The following is a 14,115-nucleotide window of genomic DNA, read 5'->3' as shown; positions in this document are numbered from 1 at the left end:
ACAGGTGAGGGAGGGTTCCTCTCCTGGAAATAGGAAGTGGGGTGACTGGAGGAACAGGTGGATAATCATCTCAGAACCCCACTGGGTGTGGCCTAAAAATGAAAGGGAGGGAGGGAGGGAGGGTAGAGAAGGGAGGGAGGGGAAAGAATGAGGGAACAGAGGGGAAGAGAGGGGTGGAAGGAAGGAAAAGGGGAGGGAGGAAAGGACCAAAGAAAGGAAGAAAGGGAGGAAGGAAGGAAGGAAGGAAGGAAGGAAGGAAAGAAGGGAGGGAGGAAGGGAGGGAGGGAGGGAGGGAGGGAGGGAGAGAGGGAGGGAGGGAGGGAGGAAGGGAGGGAGGGAGGGAGGGAGGAAACTGCACAGGCGTCAGCATGATTTGTACCTGATGATTGGATTGTGTGTGATTCATTTGACTTGTGAACAAGCTGGGGAGAGGCTCAAGGACAGGAAAATAGGCAGGAATCCTGGGTGCTCTACCTGGCACTGCATGGTCCCCCAAGCACCACCAGGAGACACACACACACACACACACACACACACACACACTTCTTCACAACATGTTTTCACTGAAAAGGTCTTTTATTATTGTGGAGGTTTATCAGTGGTTCTCAGGGTTTACTCCTGGTTCAGTGGCTCGGGGGATACCATATGCAGTGCCAGGGATCGAACCTGGGTCAGCCACATGGCACGCCTTCTCGGCTGTCCTGTCTCTCCAGCCCAAGATAAATATTCCCAAAGGGAAGTGTGACTGGTCAGTACATTGCTCCTCGGGAAAATTCTGAAAAAAAGGTCTTGGGGGGAAAGGCAGCTGGTGGAGAGATGATGCCACACAGCCCAGTATATGGAGTTCTCTCCTGCTGCTCTCTCTCTCCCCCCCCCCCCCCCCGCAGCTTCAGCTTCCGTGCCCACTCTCGCGCCCGCTCCGGCCTCACTACCCAGCACCGAGGCCCCGGTCCCCCCAAGTAAGTGCTTTCTCCACCCCTCCTGGTTTCTCCTGCCAAACCTCTGGTCTTGGGCCTACCATGCGCAGAAGTGGGCACCAGGCACGTGAGGATGGCGTCTCCGTGTTAAAGCAAGAGTCCCCTCCCCGCCACAGCCAGACCTGTAGGCAGGCATGTGGGTAACCCCCCACCGCCACTCAGCTCTATGGTTAGGGCGGGAACACTGGACATTTCTTGTCCATCCCCAACACCCCCACCCCCTGCAGCCTCTGGCCTTGTGCTGGTGCCTTTCACCCTCAACTTCACCATCACCAACCTGCCCTATGAGGAGGAGATGAATCTCTCTGGTTCCAGGATATTCAGCGCCACCGACCGGGTCCTGCAGCAGCTGGTGAGAGCCCCGCCCACCTCGCCCGCCACGCCCACTCCCGCAATGCCCCGCCTACCTCTAGGTGCCTGCAAATCAGATCGCTCCCCTCGACCTGTAGCCCCCATGGATACAAACCCCGCCCACTGACGCCAGCCCCGCCCACCCCACCACGCGGCTCTGGAGCAAACCCTCACGTTCCTTCTTCCAACTTCCCACTCGCGCACAGCTCCAGCCCCTGTTCCAGAACTCCAGCTTGGGACCCCACTACTTCGGCTGCAGACTGGCCCAGCTCAGGTGAGACTGTGGAACACCTGTGCCCAACTGCCGCCCCAGCGCCCAGGTCCTCTGCGGGGTTCCCTTCTTGCCCAACACCTGCCTCGCCTGGTATCCTATGCAGAGGGGCAATTGTGTGGTGCCAGTTCCGTGTGTAAAGCTTCGTCGCCTTGTATTCCTCTCCCTCCCAACCATGTCTGGATCCCAGGGTGTTCCGAGCATGGAACCTTCTTCCGCTGCTTCACTTTCTGCATTCGCTTCTTCCTTCGCTTAGACCCAAAAGGGGAGCCTTAAACGTTGGGTCAGGCCTCTTAAGCGTTGGGTCAGAGCCCTTGACTTCTGCCAAGTCCTTTCTCCACTTTGCTTTCTTTTTGTTTTTATATGGGGGGGGGGGGGCGGGGGGCCACACCTGGCAGTGCTCAAGGCTAACTCCTGGTGTGTCTGAGGGACCCTGTGGGGAGTTGGGAATTGAACCCAGGGGGCAGCCACAGGCAAGGCAAGCGCTTCCCTGCTGATCCTGAAACTCAAATCCGGGCACCAGGAGGATCTTTCTCTGCCCTTTTGTCCTTTCTCAGTTTCATTTTTCAGGGTCTGGATCTCGTGCCCCACAGGCTTGAGATCCGGGTTCTAACCTTGATACCGAAAGAAAAAAAAAGAAAAAGAAAAGAAAGTAAAAGAGTCCTTTTTCTCCTGGTTGCCCCTTTGTGAGTTGGGGACATCAAACCCTCCCCAGCGCACACCCTTATCCTTCACCTGCCCTCGCAGGCCGGAGTACGATGGCGCTGCCACGGGCATGGACATGGTCTGTTCCTACTACTCCCCTGGCCCCACGGAGAGCAGGCTGGACAGGGAGCGGCTGTACTGGGAGCTTGACCAGCAGACACAGGGCGTCTCCCAGCTGGGGCTCTACACGCTGGACAGGAACAGCCTCTACGTCGATGGTGAGAGTCGTGATGCTGAGCCCATCCTGGTGCTTGGTTTCCATGGACTTGGCGCCAGTCTCCCTCCCTGCGTCCCTCGACAGCGGCTCTTCCTTTTCCTCTGCAGGTTTCACCTGGCAAAACCCAGTCACGACCCCCGAAAGTGAGTATGGGGGAGTTTGGGGATCTCTACAAAGATCCTTCAACCCATCCCCTAAGATAGTCATAAACACTGTCACTGTGGTAACCACATAACCTACAGCCATATTGATTTATAGATATACTATATAATTATGTAAAATAACATATGGTGTATTAATGTGTATTAGATAATTATGTAATACTTTTGATAATTCTGTCATACAGAATATACATAAATATGCTATTATACGAACTATACAGTGCTTATAATATATAAAGTGTATTAATATAATTATATTAATATACCCCTAGGTAGCATTTTCTGCTGTGAGGTACTGCTGGTAATGAATGAATGGATGAAGATTGTAACAAGGGAGGCCAGAGAGATAGTACAGTGGGCAGGGCACTTGCCTTGCGCACAGCTGACCTGGTTTCAATCCCCATCACCACAGAGGGTCCTGAGCCCCTCCAGAAGTGATCTGAGCACAGAGCCAGGAGTCATCCCTGAGTACTTCAGAGCATGACCCTCCGAATAGATTTATAATATAATATATTAATATTACAGTAATTATGTAATATTATCTAATATTCTTTACTATATAATAACATAAGATATTGATTATATTAATTATAATTCCTGGGTTAGGATTAATGTATATTGATAGATCAGTTTTATATATGATATAATTCTATAATGTGATAAATAATTATATATAATTAATGTGATAATCCTAACCCAAGAACTAGAGCAGACAAAAGCCCACTTCCCAGTCCTCATTCACGGGCACTCCTGGTCCGTAATGTCCAAGGTGACAAAACCCCGGAAATTCCATACCCTCCTCCATCCCTTAGTCCCAGTCGCAAACTGGCATTTATTTCTCTCCATCTTCAACAGTAACCACCACATCTTCAGAGACACCATCCGTCTTCTTCACAGCCCAGGGTAGGAATTTCCTGCTGTGAGATACTTGAGATGCAACCGGGAATGAGTGAATGGATGGAATTGTAACAAGGGGCCTGGAGAGAGAGAGAGCGCGAGTACAGTGGGGAGGGCGCTTGCTTTGCATGTGGCTCACCTGGGTTTGAGCCCTGGCACCACATAGAGTCCCCAGAGCCCTGCCAGAAGTGATCCCTGCGTACAGAGCCAGGAGTTAGCCCTGAGCACTGCAGGGTGTGCTTCCACAAAAAAGAAAGAAAGCAAAGAACCCCAAACTCTCACATCCCCTCCTCATATAACCCTGTACCCCCAGTTTCCCTGTAGAATACACCCACCCTAACCACTCCCCACCAGTGAGCACTCACCAGGACCCCCCATGCTGGGACTCATGCCCCCTCCTGCTACCCACTGCCATCTTCCCAGGCTGGGAGAAGCCCCCCAAAGCTCCTATCTGACCCCCGTGTCTCTGACTGGCTCCAGACCAGTCTAAGGACCCCAAAAGGACTTGATTGTCTGCGTGTGGAACATGCCCTCTTCCCGAGGAGGGCCCCTTGGCCCCTTCTATTCGTCTCTGTTTCCTCCCAGGGCTGACATCCCCGACTTCGACTACCATGTCCAGCACTGTCCCTGTGTCCACAAGTGAGTCATTCTCCGCGGTTTCCCTGAAAGGCTTTAAAAACAATAGGGGGGCCAGAGCCATAGTCCAGCGGGGAGGGTGCTTGCCTTGCATGCAGCCGACCCGGGTTCAATCCCCGACATCCCATAGGGTCCCCCGAGCACTGCCAGGAGTAACTCCTGAGAGTAGAGCCAGGAGTAACCCCCTGAGCATTGCCAGGTGTGACCCAAAAAGCAAAATAAATAAATAAGGCAATACAGAGGCAGCTCACAGGAACCAATTGGATTCTTTAAAAAAAAAAAATCAAAAAAGGCGGCTGCTAATGTGCCTGTTTGCTCCACCACCCCCTCCTGCAAGTCAGACTTCGTTAGGGGTATTTCTGCCTCCAGGCTGCCATCCATAACCCGGGCCCCCTCCATAAAGGTGATGGCAAAGACATCCCTCTCAGGGAACTAACTGCCCACAAGACGTGCAGGCGTGCACATGGGGTGGCCAGACCCAGATTCTCAGCCTGAACTTACTGCACATGTGTCTCCCGCTACCCCCACCCCCACAGCCCCTGGCCCCATCCTGGTGACATTCACCCTCAACTTCACCATCACCAACCTGCCCTATGTGGAGGACATGAATCGTCCAGATTCCATAATCTTCAACAACACGGAGAGGATCCTACAGCAGCTGGTGAGAGTCCTGCCCCTCCTGCCTGCCCTGCTCCGCTCACCGCCACGCACCTCGGTCCCTATAGATACAAGCCCCGCCCACAGGCGTAAGCCCCGCCCAAGTGGTACAAACCCTGCCCACTGGTAAGCCACGCTCAGGCCGAGCCCACTGGTGTAGCCCCGCCCAGTGGTACAAGCCCAGCCCACCTCACCTCTGCAAGTGCCTGTAACCTGATGCTCCCCTTCACCTTGCCCCCAAGGATATAAACCCCGCCCACCCCCTTGTTCCCCTAGACAAATCCTTCATGTCCCTCCCTTACCCCTCCACAGCTCTTGCCCCTGTTCCGGAACACCAGCCTGGGGCCCCGCTACAATGGCTGCAGACTGACCCAGTCCAGGTGAGACGGAAATACCTGTATCAAGTGCTGTCCTTCCTCAGGCCCCAGGGGTGCCCCTCCTGCCTGTCTTCTTTTGATGTCCCAGGTAAAGCCTGTATTTAGGAGTAGTGAATACCCCTCGCCCCTAATACCCATCCTGAGCAGTGTCCCCCTAGCTGGGCATTTGCTTTTGCTTGGGGGCCACACCCAGTAGTGGTCAGGGCCTTGTGGCTCCAGCTATATGCAAGCCCATCCTTCCACCCTCCCCTTATTCCCCGATCCACCCCTCCAGGCCAGAGAAGAATGGACAGGCCACAAGGGTGGACCTCATCTGTACCCAACTCCCTGACCCCTCGGGCGCAGCACTGGACCAGGAGCGGCTATACTGGGAAATGAGCCGGCAGACTGGGGGTTTCTCCCAGCTGGGGCCCTACATGCTGGACCGGGACAGTCTGTACATCAATGGTGAGGGGACCACCGAGGTCATTAGGTCTGCCCTTGTGGTGTGGCTCTGATGCTCCCTCTGCCTTGTCCCGTCCCACTCACTCTTTCTGCCTCCTCTATCCTTCCTTTTCATCTATAGGTTACAACCACCCCACCTTCACCACCACCACCGACAGAAGTGAGTACAGCCAAGGCTCCATCAATCTTCCCAAGCCCCAAAATCTTGATTTAGGAACTGGAGGAAAGAAAAGGTTCACTATGCCACACCCCCCCCCCCCCCCACACACACACTGATCCCTGTTAAACCCACAAAAGCCCCCGGGCATGGCACTGACATGTTCCAGGACCCTTGGAGCTGCATTCCAGGAACTCAGAATTGATTTCTCTCTAGGTTTATTGGCATCCACAGCTCCCTCGGGGGTACCAACATCCTTCCCTACCACATCAGGTAGGCAGTGCCTGGAAGATCCCCGTTAGTGTTTGCACACATGCATGTGTGCTAATCCTTAAGGCTCTCTGAACACGTCTCCCCACCCCCCAACTCCGTCTGCAGGCCTTCATCCTACCCTGGTGCCATTTGCCCTCAACTTCACCATCACCAACCTGCCCTATGAGGAAGACATGCGGCATTCTTATTCCAGAATATTCCACAACTTGGATCAAATCCTGCAGCAGCTGGTGAGAGCCTGCCCACCCCACTCGGATAGGCTCCTGCAAACTGACACCGCCTATTTTACCCTAGACCCCATTGATACGAGCCCCGCCCACTCTGGGTAAGCCCCGCCCACCTCGACTCGATTGGCTCCTGCAAACTGATCCCACCCACTTCACCCTTAGCCTGGATACAAGCCCCGCCCAGCTCACTTCTATAGGCTCGGGCAGAGTGACACCATCTATTTTACCCTAGTCCCCATGATACAAACCCCACCCACTGAGTAAGCCCCACCCACCTCACCTCTATAGGCTCCTGCAAACTGATTACCACCCACTTTGCTGATTCTGTTGACTTCCTTTTATGAAAGATTTCTTTTTAAAAAAAAATTCTTTTAATCGAATAACTGTGAGATAACTGATCAGATTCTTAATGCTCTCTTCCCTCTTGCCCGCCTCCACAGCTCCAGCCCCTGTTCTTGAACACCAGTTTGGGGTCCCGCTACTATGGCTGCAGACTGACCCTGCTTAGGTGAGACTGGAACACCTGTGCAAAGCTGCTACCTTGCTCTCAAGCCCTTGGGCTTCCTTTCCTGCCTGCCCACCTGGGACTATGCAGAGCCGGAGTTCTATGGCATCAGTGTCACTTCTTTCAGATCCCTTCCCACAACTTCCCCCCATTTCCCAGCGTGTCCTGGTAATGAGATGCTCCTCTTAATTCCCCTCTTCGCTCCCTTGCTCCGCACCCCACTGAGGTTTTCCATTTGCGTCCGAATATTTCTTCAGTGGAAGCCTCTTCAACTAGGAGAATCTGTCTTGGCATCTGTGACTGTCTTTGCAATTCTTCTTGCTGCTTTACGATCTCCAGGAGAGCAAAATCCTCCCTGACTCCGTTCAGCAAATTCCTGTATCCGCCTGCTCAGGTCCCAGGATGGCGGGGTGACCACCGCCGTGGACATGGTCTGCATCTACAGCCCAGACCCGGCGGATAGGGAGCTGGACAGGAAACATCTGTACGAGGAGTTCAGTCGGTACACACACGGTGGCTCCCAGCTCGGGCCCTACACGCTGAAGCCAGACAGTCTCGTGGTGGATGGTGAGGGCCGTGGGCGTGGGAGGGTCTGTCCGAACATTGAAGACTGTGCACTCTAGCTTTCTCTCCTGAGTTTGCCCTCTTCCCTCCCTGCTTCTCACCTTGTTCTTCTCCACCCCTCTGCAGGTTACAGCCGCCAGAATCCCTGGACCACCCCCACAAAACGTGAGTCCACAGTGATTCCCGGGGCTCATCATTTCTCTCCTCTCTCCTCCACATGGGATGCCTCCCCCCAGAAGGTAGCACTGTAGCACTGCACTGTCCTCCCATTGTTCATCGATTTGCTCGAACGGGCACCAGTAACATCTCCATTGTGAGAAGAGCCACGGGAAATTTGTCAGGCTCTGCAGTGCGGGTGGGATACTCTCGGTAGCTTGCTGGGCTCTCCGAGAGGGACAGAGGAATTGAACCTGGGGTCGGCCACGTGCAAGGCAAACGCCCTACCTGCTGTGCTATTGCTCCAGCCCAGAAGGTAGTGGCTCAAAATCCCCAAGCCTTGTGGCAAGAGCAGTGGAAGAGTGGATGGGTGCCTGGCCTTGCACGTGACAGACCTAAGTTCGATCCCTGGCTCCACATAGGGTTCCCTGAGCACTGCCAATGTGACCCAAAAAAAGACTCCTAGACCTGCCCACTCCCTTTCTCTGCCCATCAGCTCCAGGGCCAAAGGCACCAGAAATGAGCTTACCACAACTAGCGGGTGTCTGAGGGAACCCTGAGACAATGATGATGAAAAACAGGAATGGTGTTGGAATGGGTATGCTTGAAACTGTATCCGGAGCAGTGTTGTCGATTGAACACAATGAATAAATTAATGAAATGCCAAAAAAAAAAAAAGATGAAGGGTACCCTACCCAAACTCAACAGATTTTTTTTTAATCTCCTCTCCAGATAATACGGAAGCCACCATTCCTCCCACAGTCTCAAGTGCTTTCTTGACCTTCTCAGGTATAATCCCCGTTGCTGTTCCAGATAGCACTGGGGGGTGGGGTAGAGTTCCTGTTAGTGTCAGCCACATGGGAGGGAGGCGTCTTAACTTGAAGTCCAAGACCCATGAGTTTGACAGGTCATGGGGGTCCTCAAACCCCCATTCCAATGCACAGAGCCCTGAGCCATCCTGGAACCTGTCTTGGAGTAGGTAAACTGAGGTACCCCCTTCATCCCCTTGTTTCCATATTCTCCCCCAAACAATGGTACAGCAAAAAGCTGATCTCCCTTTGAGTTTTTACACACACACAAACACACACAAAAACCATCTTTTATCTTCCAAAAAAATTGTTTTATTGAATCATAGTGAGATAGGTTTGTAATCACATTACAAAGTTGTTCATGGTTGGGTTTGTCATACAGTGTTCCAATACCCATTCCTCCACCAGTGTACATTTTCCACCACCAGTATCCCCAGTTTCCTTCCCACCCCCGGCTCCCCCTCCCACCTGCCTCTATGGCAGGCACTTCTCTCTCTCTCTCTCTCTCTTTCTCTCTCTCTCTCTCTCTCTCTCTCTCTCTCTCTCTCTCTCTCTCTCTCTCCTTCTGGGCACTGTGGTTGGCAAAACAGATACTGAAAGGAATATCCCTTTACCTACTTTCAACACGTTTTTAATTGATTATTTTTTTCCATTGAATCACTGTGAATTACCAATTCCTTCACGAGGGTCCACTCCCCTCCACCAATGTCCCCAGTTTCCCTCCTGCACCCCCAGCCTGCCTCTATGGCAGGCACTTTTTTTCTTTTTCTTTTTTTTTCCTTTTAGGTGAGGGAGTATTTTGATGACCGCTTATGTTTTAAATGGAGTTTGACATACATCTTCAAAATAAATCTTAGCATGCGGCACCCAGCGCCAAAGTAGCAGTAAATCTCTCTCCACCTCCCGTCTGGGGACCCCATTCCCCACACCCCCTCGGGTTCCCCTTCTGCCTGCTCTCCTGGTAACCCCAGATCTGTGTTATGAATAGATGAGTTGTTTTGGTTTGTTGGAGTACTTTTTTTAATCTCGTTGTTGTTTTGGATTTTGGGGACCACATCTGACAGGGATGACCACATCTGACACAGTCAGCTCAGGGCTGACTTCTGACTCTTGGAGAGGCTCCTTCCTATGAGATCCATATCGGGGTGCTCTAAATCTAGCTCCCCTCCCCACCCCCGCTACTATAGTCTCTTTCAACCCCCTCTCCAGTCTCTGCTCCTGCCCTGGTGCCATTCACCCTCAATTTCACCATCACGAATCTCCGCTACACCGACGACCTGCAGTCTCCTAGGTCAGACAAGTTCGGCAGAGTGGAAAAGCTCCTGCAACACCTGGTGAGGGCCGCCCAAACCCTGCAAGAGCCCCAGCATCGCAATCTTCATTCGTCCTGCAAGACTGCCTCCCGCCACCCCTGTCCCCATCCCCCTCGGTCCTCCTCATCAGCTCCATCTTCTTCCATAGCTCCGGTCTGTGCTGGAAAACACTAGCCTGGGGCTCCTGGATGACGAATGCAGACTGACCTCCCTCCGGTGAGACCCGCAGAGAAAGCGGCCCTGGAGATGGTGGTGTGCGGGGAGATGCTTATTAATCACCTGAGTCCTGAAGGACTGAATCGCGCCTTTAATGTCAGCCCTTTCCAGCTCCCCAACTGGGAAATTCAGGACCCCCAGGTCCCTACTCTGGACCCCTCCTGAGCTTCTGATGTCTTGTGTAGCGTCTCTTAGAGTCTATCCAGGTTCAGTGACTCAAAAGCACACACCAGAGAGATAGCACTCTTGCTAAAGCGCTTGTTTTGCATGTAGTTAAACCTGGTTTGATCCCTAACTCCACATGGTCCCTGGAGCACTGCCAGGTGTGGCCCCAAGACCAGTCATTCCCCCCCCAAAAAAATATAGGGAATCACACTGGAGAGGCAGCTCAGCAGTAGAACTCTTTTGCCTTGCAGGTGTGAGGTCCTGTGTTCGTTCAATGCCCAGAATTGCCAAGCCAAAGAAAGCAAAAGAAAGGCAAGATAGATAGTACAGCGCAGGTGTCATATGCAAATGAGACTTTGTAAGCTTGGTCTCTGATTGGCCTTTATTTGCATATGCCATCCTTTTGGTTAATAAAGGCCAATCAGGGTGGTCTTTACTATGCTCTATTTACTATGCTACCTTTTAGCCTATTGGCTAGTAGGATAGCTTATTAAGTAAAGGCCAATCAGAGGTCGGCCTATTAGCTAATTGGATAACACATGTAAACACAGGCCAATCAGAGGTCTTGGTTATCAGGCCCCTCCCTCTTTATTTCATCCTATCACAGGAGGAAGAAGGAGAAGGGCGATGAGTGGGACTCAGGCTGTCAGGGAGGGTTTTAGCAAATGTAGAAGCAGGAAAGATCTTCATTTCACCTGGGAATTTGCTGCTAGGCAGAGAATGCACGATGCAGGCCATGGGGCGACAGGAATGGGAGGGGCACCCGACGTGGCTTCCCAGCTTCTGTCCACCGGAACCCACCCGCGCCCCGACTTTCCAGGTGGTGCCCCCATGATGTCACCAAGGACCATTGGCAGGAGGCGCCTCATCCTCACCACCTGGTCTTTCCCTCCCCAGGCCTGAGAAGGACGCCACAGCGACACGAGTGGACCTGGTCTGCAGCCACCGCCCTGAGCCCCCGGGCCTGGAGCTGGACAGGGAGCAGCTGTACTGGGAAGTGAGCCGGCTGACCGGGGGACTCTCGCAGCTGGGCCCCTACACCCTGGACCCCGAGACTGTCTACGTCCACGGTAAGCCACTAGTGGCCTGTTCTGAGTCCACTGCGTGTCTTACCCCTAAAGCCCCAAGTCTCTTCTCCAGCTCATCCCCCCTCCCCTCTCTGCAGGTTATACCCATCGGACTTCCAGCCCTGCACCCAGTAGTAAGTACACCACGTCCTCTCCATGCAGGCTCCCACCCGATTCTGTAGCTGTGCAGGAGGGGAGGGCTCTGGACCAGGCTGGGGGCACCGCAGGAATGAGGCACATGACATGTTGGGTGCACAGAGGGATGGTTAGGGTGAGGGATGCATGAAGTCCGGAAATGGAATTGGAGCAAGAACAGCAGGTCTGGCACCTGCCTCGCCTGCATGGGTTGCCCTTGATTCTGGACCTTCAGCCTTTGCTGCTGCCTCCAGCGAGGGGGTCCCTCCCCAGCCCTCAGACTCTGCTCAAAAGGCTCCCCAAATCCGCGCGACCTCTCTTTTCCCACCCTTCCTGCAGCACCAGGACCACCCCCAGTTTTCTTCACCCTCAACTTTACCATCACCAACCTCCGCTACACCGTGGACATGGGGCCCCGGGGCTCCCTGAAATTTAACACTACTGAAACAGTCCTGCAGTTTCTGGTAAGAGTGGGTTTCCGGGGACTGGAGCGATAGCACAGCAGGTAGGGTGTTTGCCTTGCACGCGGCCGACTCGGGTTCGATTCCCAGCATCCCAGATGGTCACCCGAGCACCACCAGGAGTAATTCCCGAGTGTATGAGCCAGGAGTAACCCCTGTGCATCGCCAGGAGTGACCCAAAAAACAAAACAAAAATAAATAAAATCAATAGAGTGGGTGTCCTCCTTGCCCTGCCCACCAGTGACCATCGCCCACTCCTGTCCTGTCCACGACACCAGCCCCCTCCCTGCCCAACAAGGACCAGTCCACCCATGCATCTCCTTCTCTCCCCCTTCGCACAGCTGCGACCATTGTTCCAGAACACCAGTGCGGGTCCCCTGTTCTCTGGCTGCCACCTCACCTTGCTCAGGTGAGTCTAGGGAGCTGGGGAAGGGTGGAATTCACAGGTGACCAGCTCTAGTACCCCAACATTTGAAGAGTATCACCCCTCACTTTGGACTGACTGGAAATCGCTGGGATAAAACAAAACAAAGCAGGTGCTCAGAGAACCCAGCCTGCATCTTCATCCATCTCCAGTGGGCCCCAGCTCATGCCGCTGTCTTGGTGTCAGAGTTTAAGAGCATGTGCCCGGGCTGGAGCGATAGCACAGCGGGTAGGGCATTTGCCTTGCATGCGGCCGACCCGGGTTCAATTCTCAGTATCCCATATGATCCCCTGAGCACCGCCAGGAGTAACTCCTGAGTGCAGAGCCAGGAGTAATCCCTGTGCTTTGCCGGGTGTAACCCAAAAAGAAAAAAAAAAAGCATGCGCTCTTCAGATGTCTAAGCCACTCAGAGTCTGGGCGATAGGACAGTAGTAGGGAGGGCATTTGCCTTGCGTGCAGCCAATCTGGGTTCAATCCCTGGCAACCCCCGTGGGGTTCCCAGAGCACCATCAGGAGTGATCCCTGAGCATTGAACTAGGATTAAGCCCTGAGTAGTGCTGTTTCCCAAAAAGAAAAAAGAGAAAGGAAGGGAGGGAGAGGGAAATGGAAGGAAGAAAAGAAAAAAAAAGGAGGAAGAGAAAGAGGGAAGGAAGGAAGGGAGGGGAGGAGTAGGAGAGGAAGGGAGGGAGGAAAGGAAGGAGGAAGAAGGGAGGGAGGGAAAGGGGAAGAAGGAAGGCCCAGATGGAAGTGCCCGCCTGGCCTCTACTCTGTCCCGTCTGGCCTCTACTCTCTCCCCATCCATCCTTTCCCTCTAGCCCTTTCCTCCTATGCCCCCCATGAATCTTAGGGCCCCCCAGGAGCCCAGCTCACTGCCACCTCCCCCAGGCCTGAGAAGCACAGCACGGCCACAGGAGTGGACATGGTCTGCACCCGCCACGCTGGCCCCGCGGACCCGGCGCTGGCCCCGGAGCGGTTATACCAAGAGCTGAGCCAGCTGACCGGGGGCGCGTCCCAGCTGGGCCCCTACACCCTGGACCGGGGCAGCCTGTACATCAGCGGTGAGGGGGCTCCCCTGGAATCCTCCTCCTGAACTCTGCCCCTTCCTGCACCCAGACCAGGACCCCAACCCCCACTGAGTCCCCACAACGCTGGAGGTGGCAGCCAAGAGCCGCACCCCCTCCCCCCACTCCCCGTCTCACCTCCAGGCTTGGGACCATAGGGACAATACCTATAAATTAGACTCCAGAGATGGGGACCCTTCCCTGAGCATGACTTCTGCAGGGAGATGAGATGGGGGTCTTGATTTGGGGGTGCTTCCTTCCCCTGTGTGCACACTGGCACGGCAGGTGTTGGGGGGAGGGGAGTCTCCTCTTGTGAAATGACTTGGGTTTCCCGCACCCCCACCTATGCCCTGAGGTTTGAAGTCAGGCCTGGGGTATCTCTTGGGGGGGGGGGGGGCTTAGATTCCTTCTCTCTGCCTTCTTTCTAGCATGCATGGCTGGGGGTGTCTTTGGTGATGCACTGGCCTCTTCCTCGGGGGTCACCAACTGCCCCCCTTTCTTAGCCTCCCTCTTTCTGCAGGTTACACCCAGATGGCCCCAGCCACCACCCCCGAGAGTGAGTATTGCCCACCCCTGTTCCCCCCCACCCAGGCCACAGCGGGGCACCGACCCCTCCTGGTAGCACCATAATGTTACTTCGGTTTTGGGGCCACACCCAGTGGTTTCCAGGGCTTCCCGCAGCTCAGTGCTGGGTTGAGGGGAGGGGACGGCAGGCAGTGTCAGACATGGAACCCCCAGATGGAAGCCAGGCCGGCTTCACCTCCAAGACCCTCACTCGGGGCCAGAGCTAGAGCTCCTGGGGGGAGGGGGGGGCGGGCAGGCACCTGCCTTGCACATGGCTGACCCCAGAGGGGTCATAGGGTTCCCTTGAGTCCTGCCAGGGGTGATC

The 14,115-nt window shown here is 54.3% G+C and overlaps 1 protein-coding gene across 1 annotated transcript in view; it reads left to right on the top strand.

The window, feature by feature from the left end:
• The window catches only part of LOC130028869 (mucin-16-like), a 70,476-nt gene that overhangs the window by 40,790 nt on the left and 15,571 nt on the right, over positions 1-14,115 (top strand). The window contains exons 33-55 of the mRNA XM_056119711.1: positions 888-959; positions 1,205-1,329; positions 1,535-1,602; positions 2,347-2,522; positions 2,629-2,664; positions 4,165-4,218; positions 4,752-4,876; positions 5,185-5,252; positions 5,524-5,696; positions 5,815-5,853; positions 6,229-6,353; positions 6,791-6,858; positions 7,250-7,422; positions 7,546-7,584; positions 8,308-8,364; positions 9,594-9,718; positions 9,846-9,913; positions 10,976-11,148; positions 11,244-11,279; positions 11,620-11,744; positions 12,083-12,150; positions 13,051-13,223; positions 13,747-13,782. Of these exons, the coding sequence (XP_055975686.1) occupies positions 888-959; positions 1,205-1,329; positions 1,535-1,602; positions 2,347-2,522; positions 2,629-2,664; positions 4,165-4,218; positions 4,752-4,876; positions 5,185-5,252; positions 5,524-5,696; positions 5,815-5,853; positions 6,229-6,353; positions 6,791-6,858; positions 7,250-7,422; positions 7,546-7,584; positions 8,308-8,364; positions 9,594-9,718; positions 9,846-9,913; positions 10,976-11,148; positions 11,244-11,279; positions 11,620-11,744; positions 12,083-12,150; positions 13,051-13,223; positions 13,747-13,782 (2,202 nt within the window). The remainder of the gene's footprint in view (positions 1-887; positions 960-1,204; positions 1,330-1,534; positions 1,603-2,346; positions 2,523-2,628; positions 2,665-4,164; positions 4,219-4,751; positions 4,877-5,184; positions 5,253-5,523; positions 5,697-5,814; positions 5,854-6,228; positions 6,354-6,790; positions 6,859-7,249; positions 7,423-7,545; positions 7,585-8,307; positions 8,365-9,593; positions 9,719-9,845; positions 9,914-10,975; positions 11,149-11,243; positions 11,280-11,619; positions 11,745-12,082; positions 12,151-13,050; positions 13,224-13,746; positions 13,783-14,115) is intronic.

The sequence above is a fragment of the Sorex fumeus genome, unplaced genomic scaffold (assembly GCF_029834395.1).
Source record: "Sorex fumeus unplaced genomic scaffold, SorFum_2.1 ptg000041l, whole genome shotgun sequence".
Lineage (NCBI taxonomy): Eukaryota > Metazoa > Chordata > Mammalia > Eulipotyphla > Soricidae > Sorex > Sorex fumeus.
This window is presented reverse-complemented; position numbering and strand designations above follow the sequence as displayed.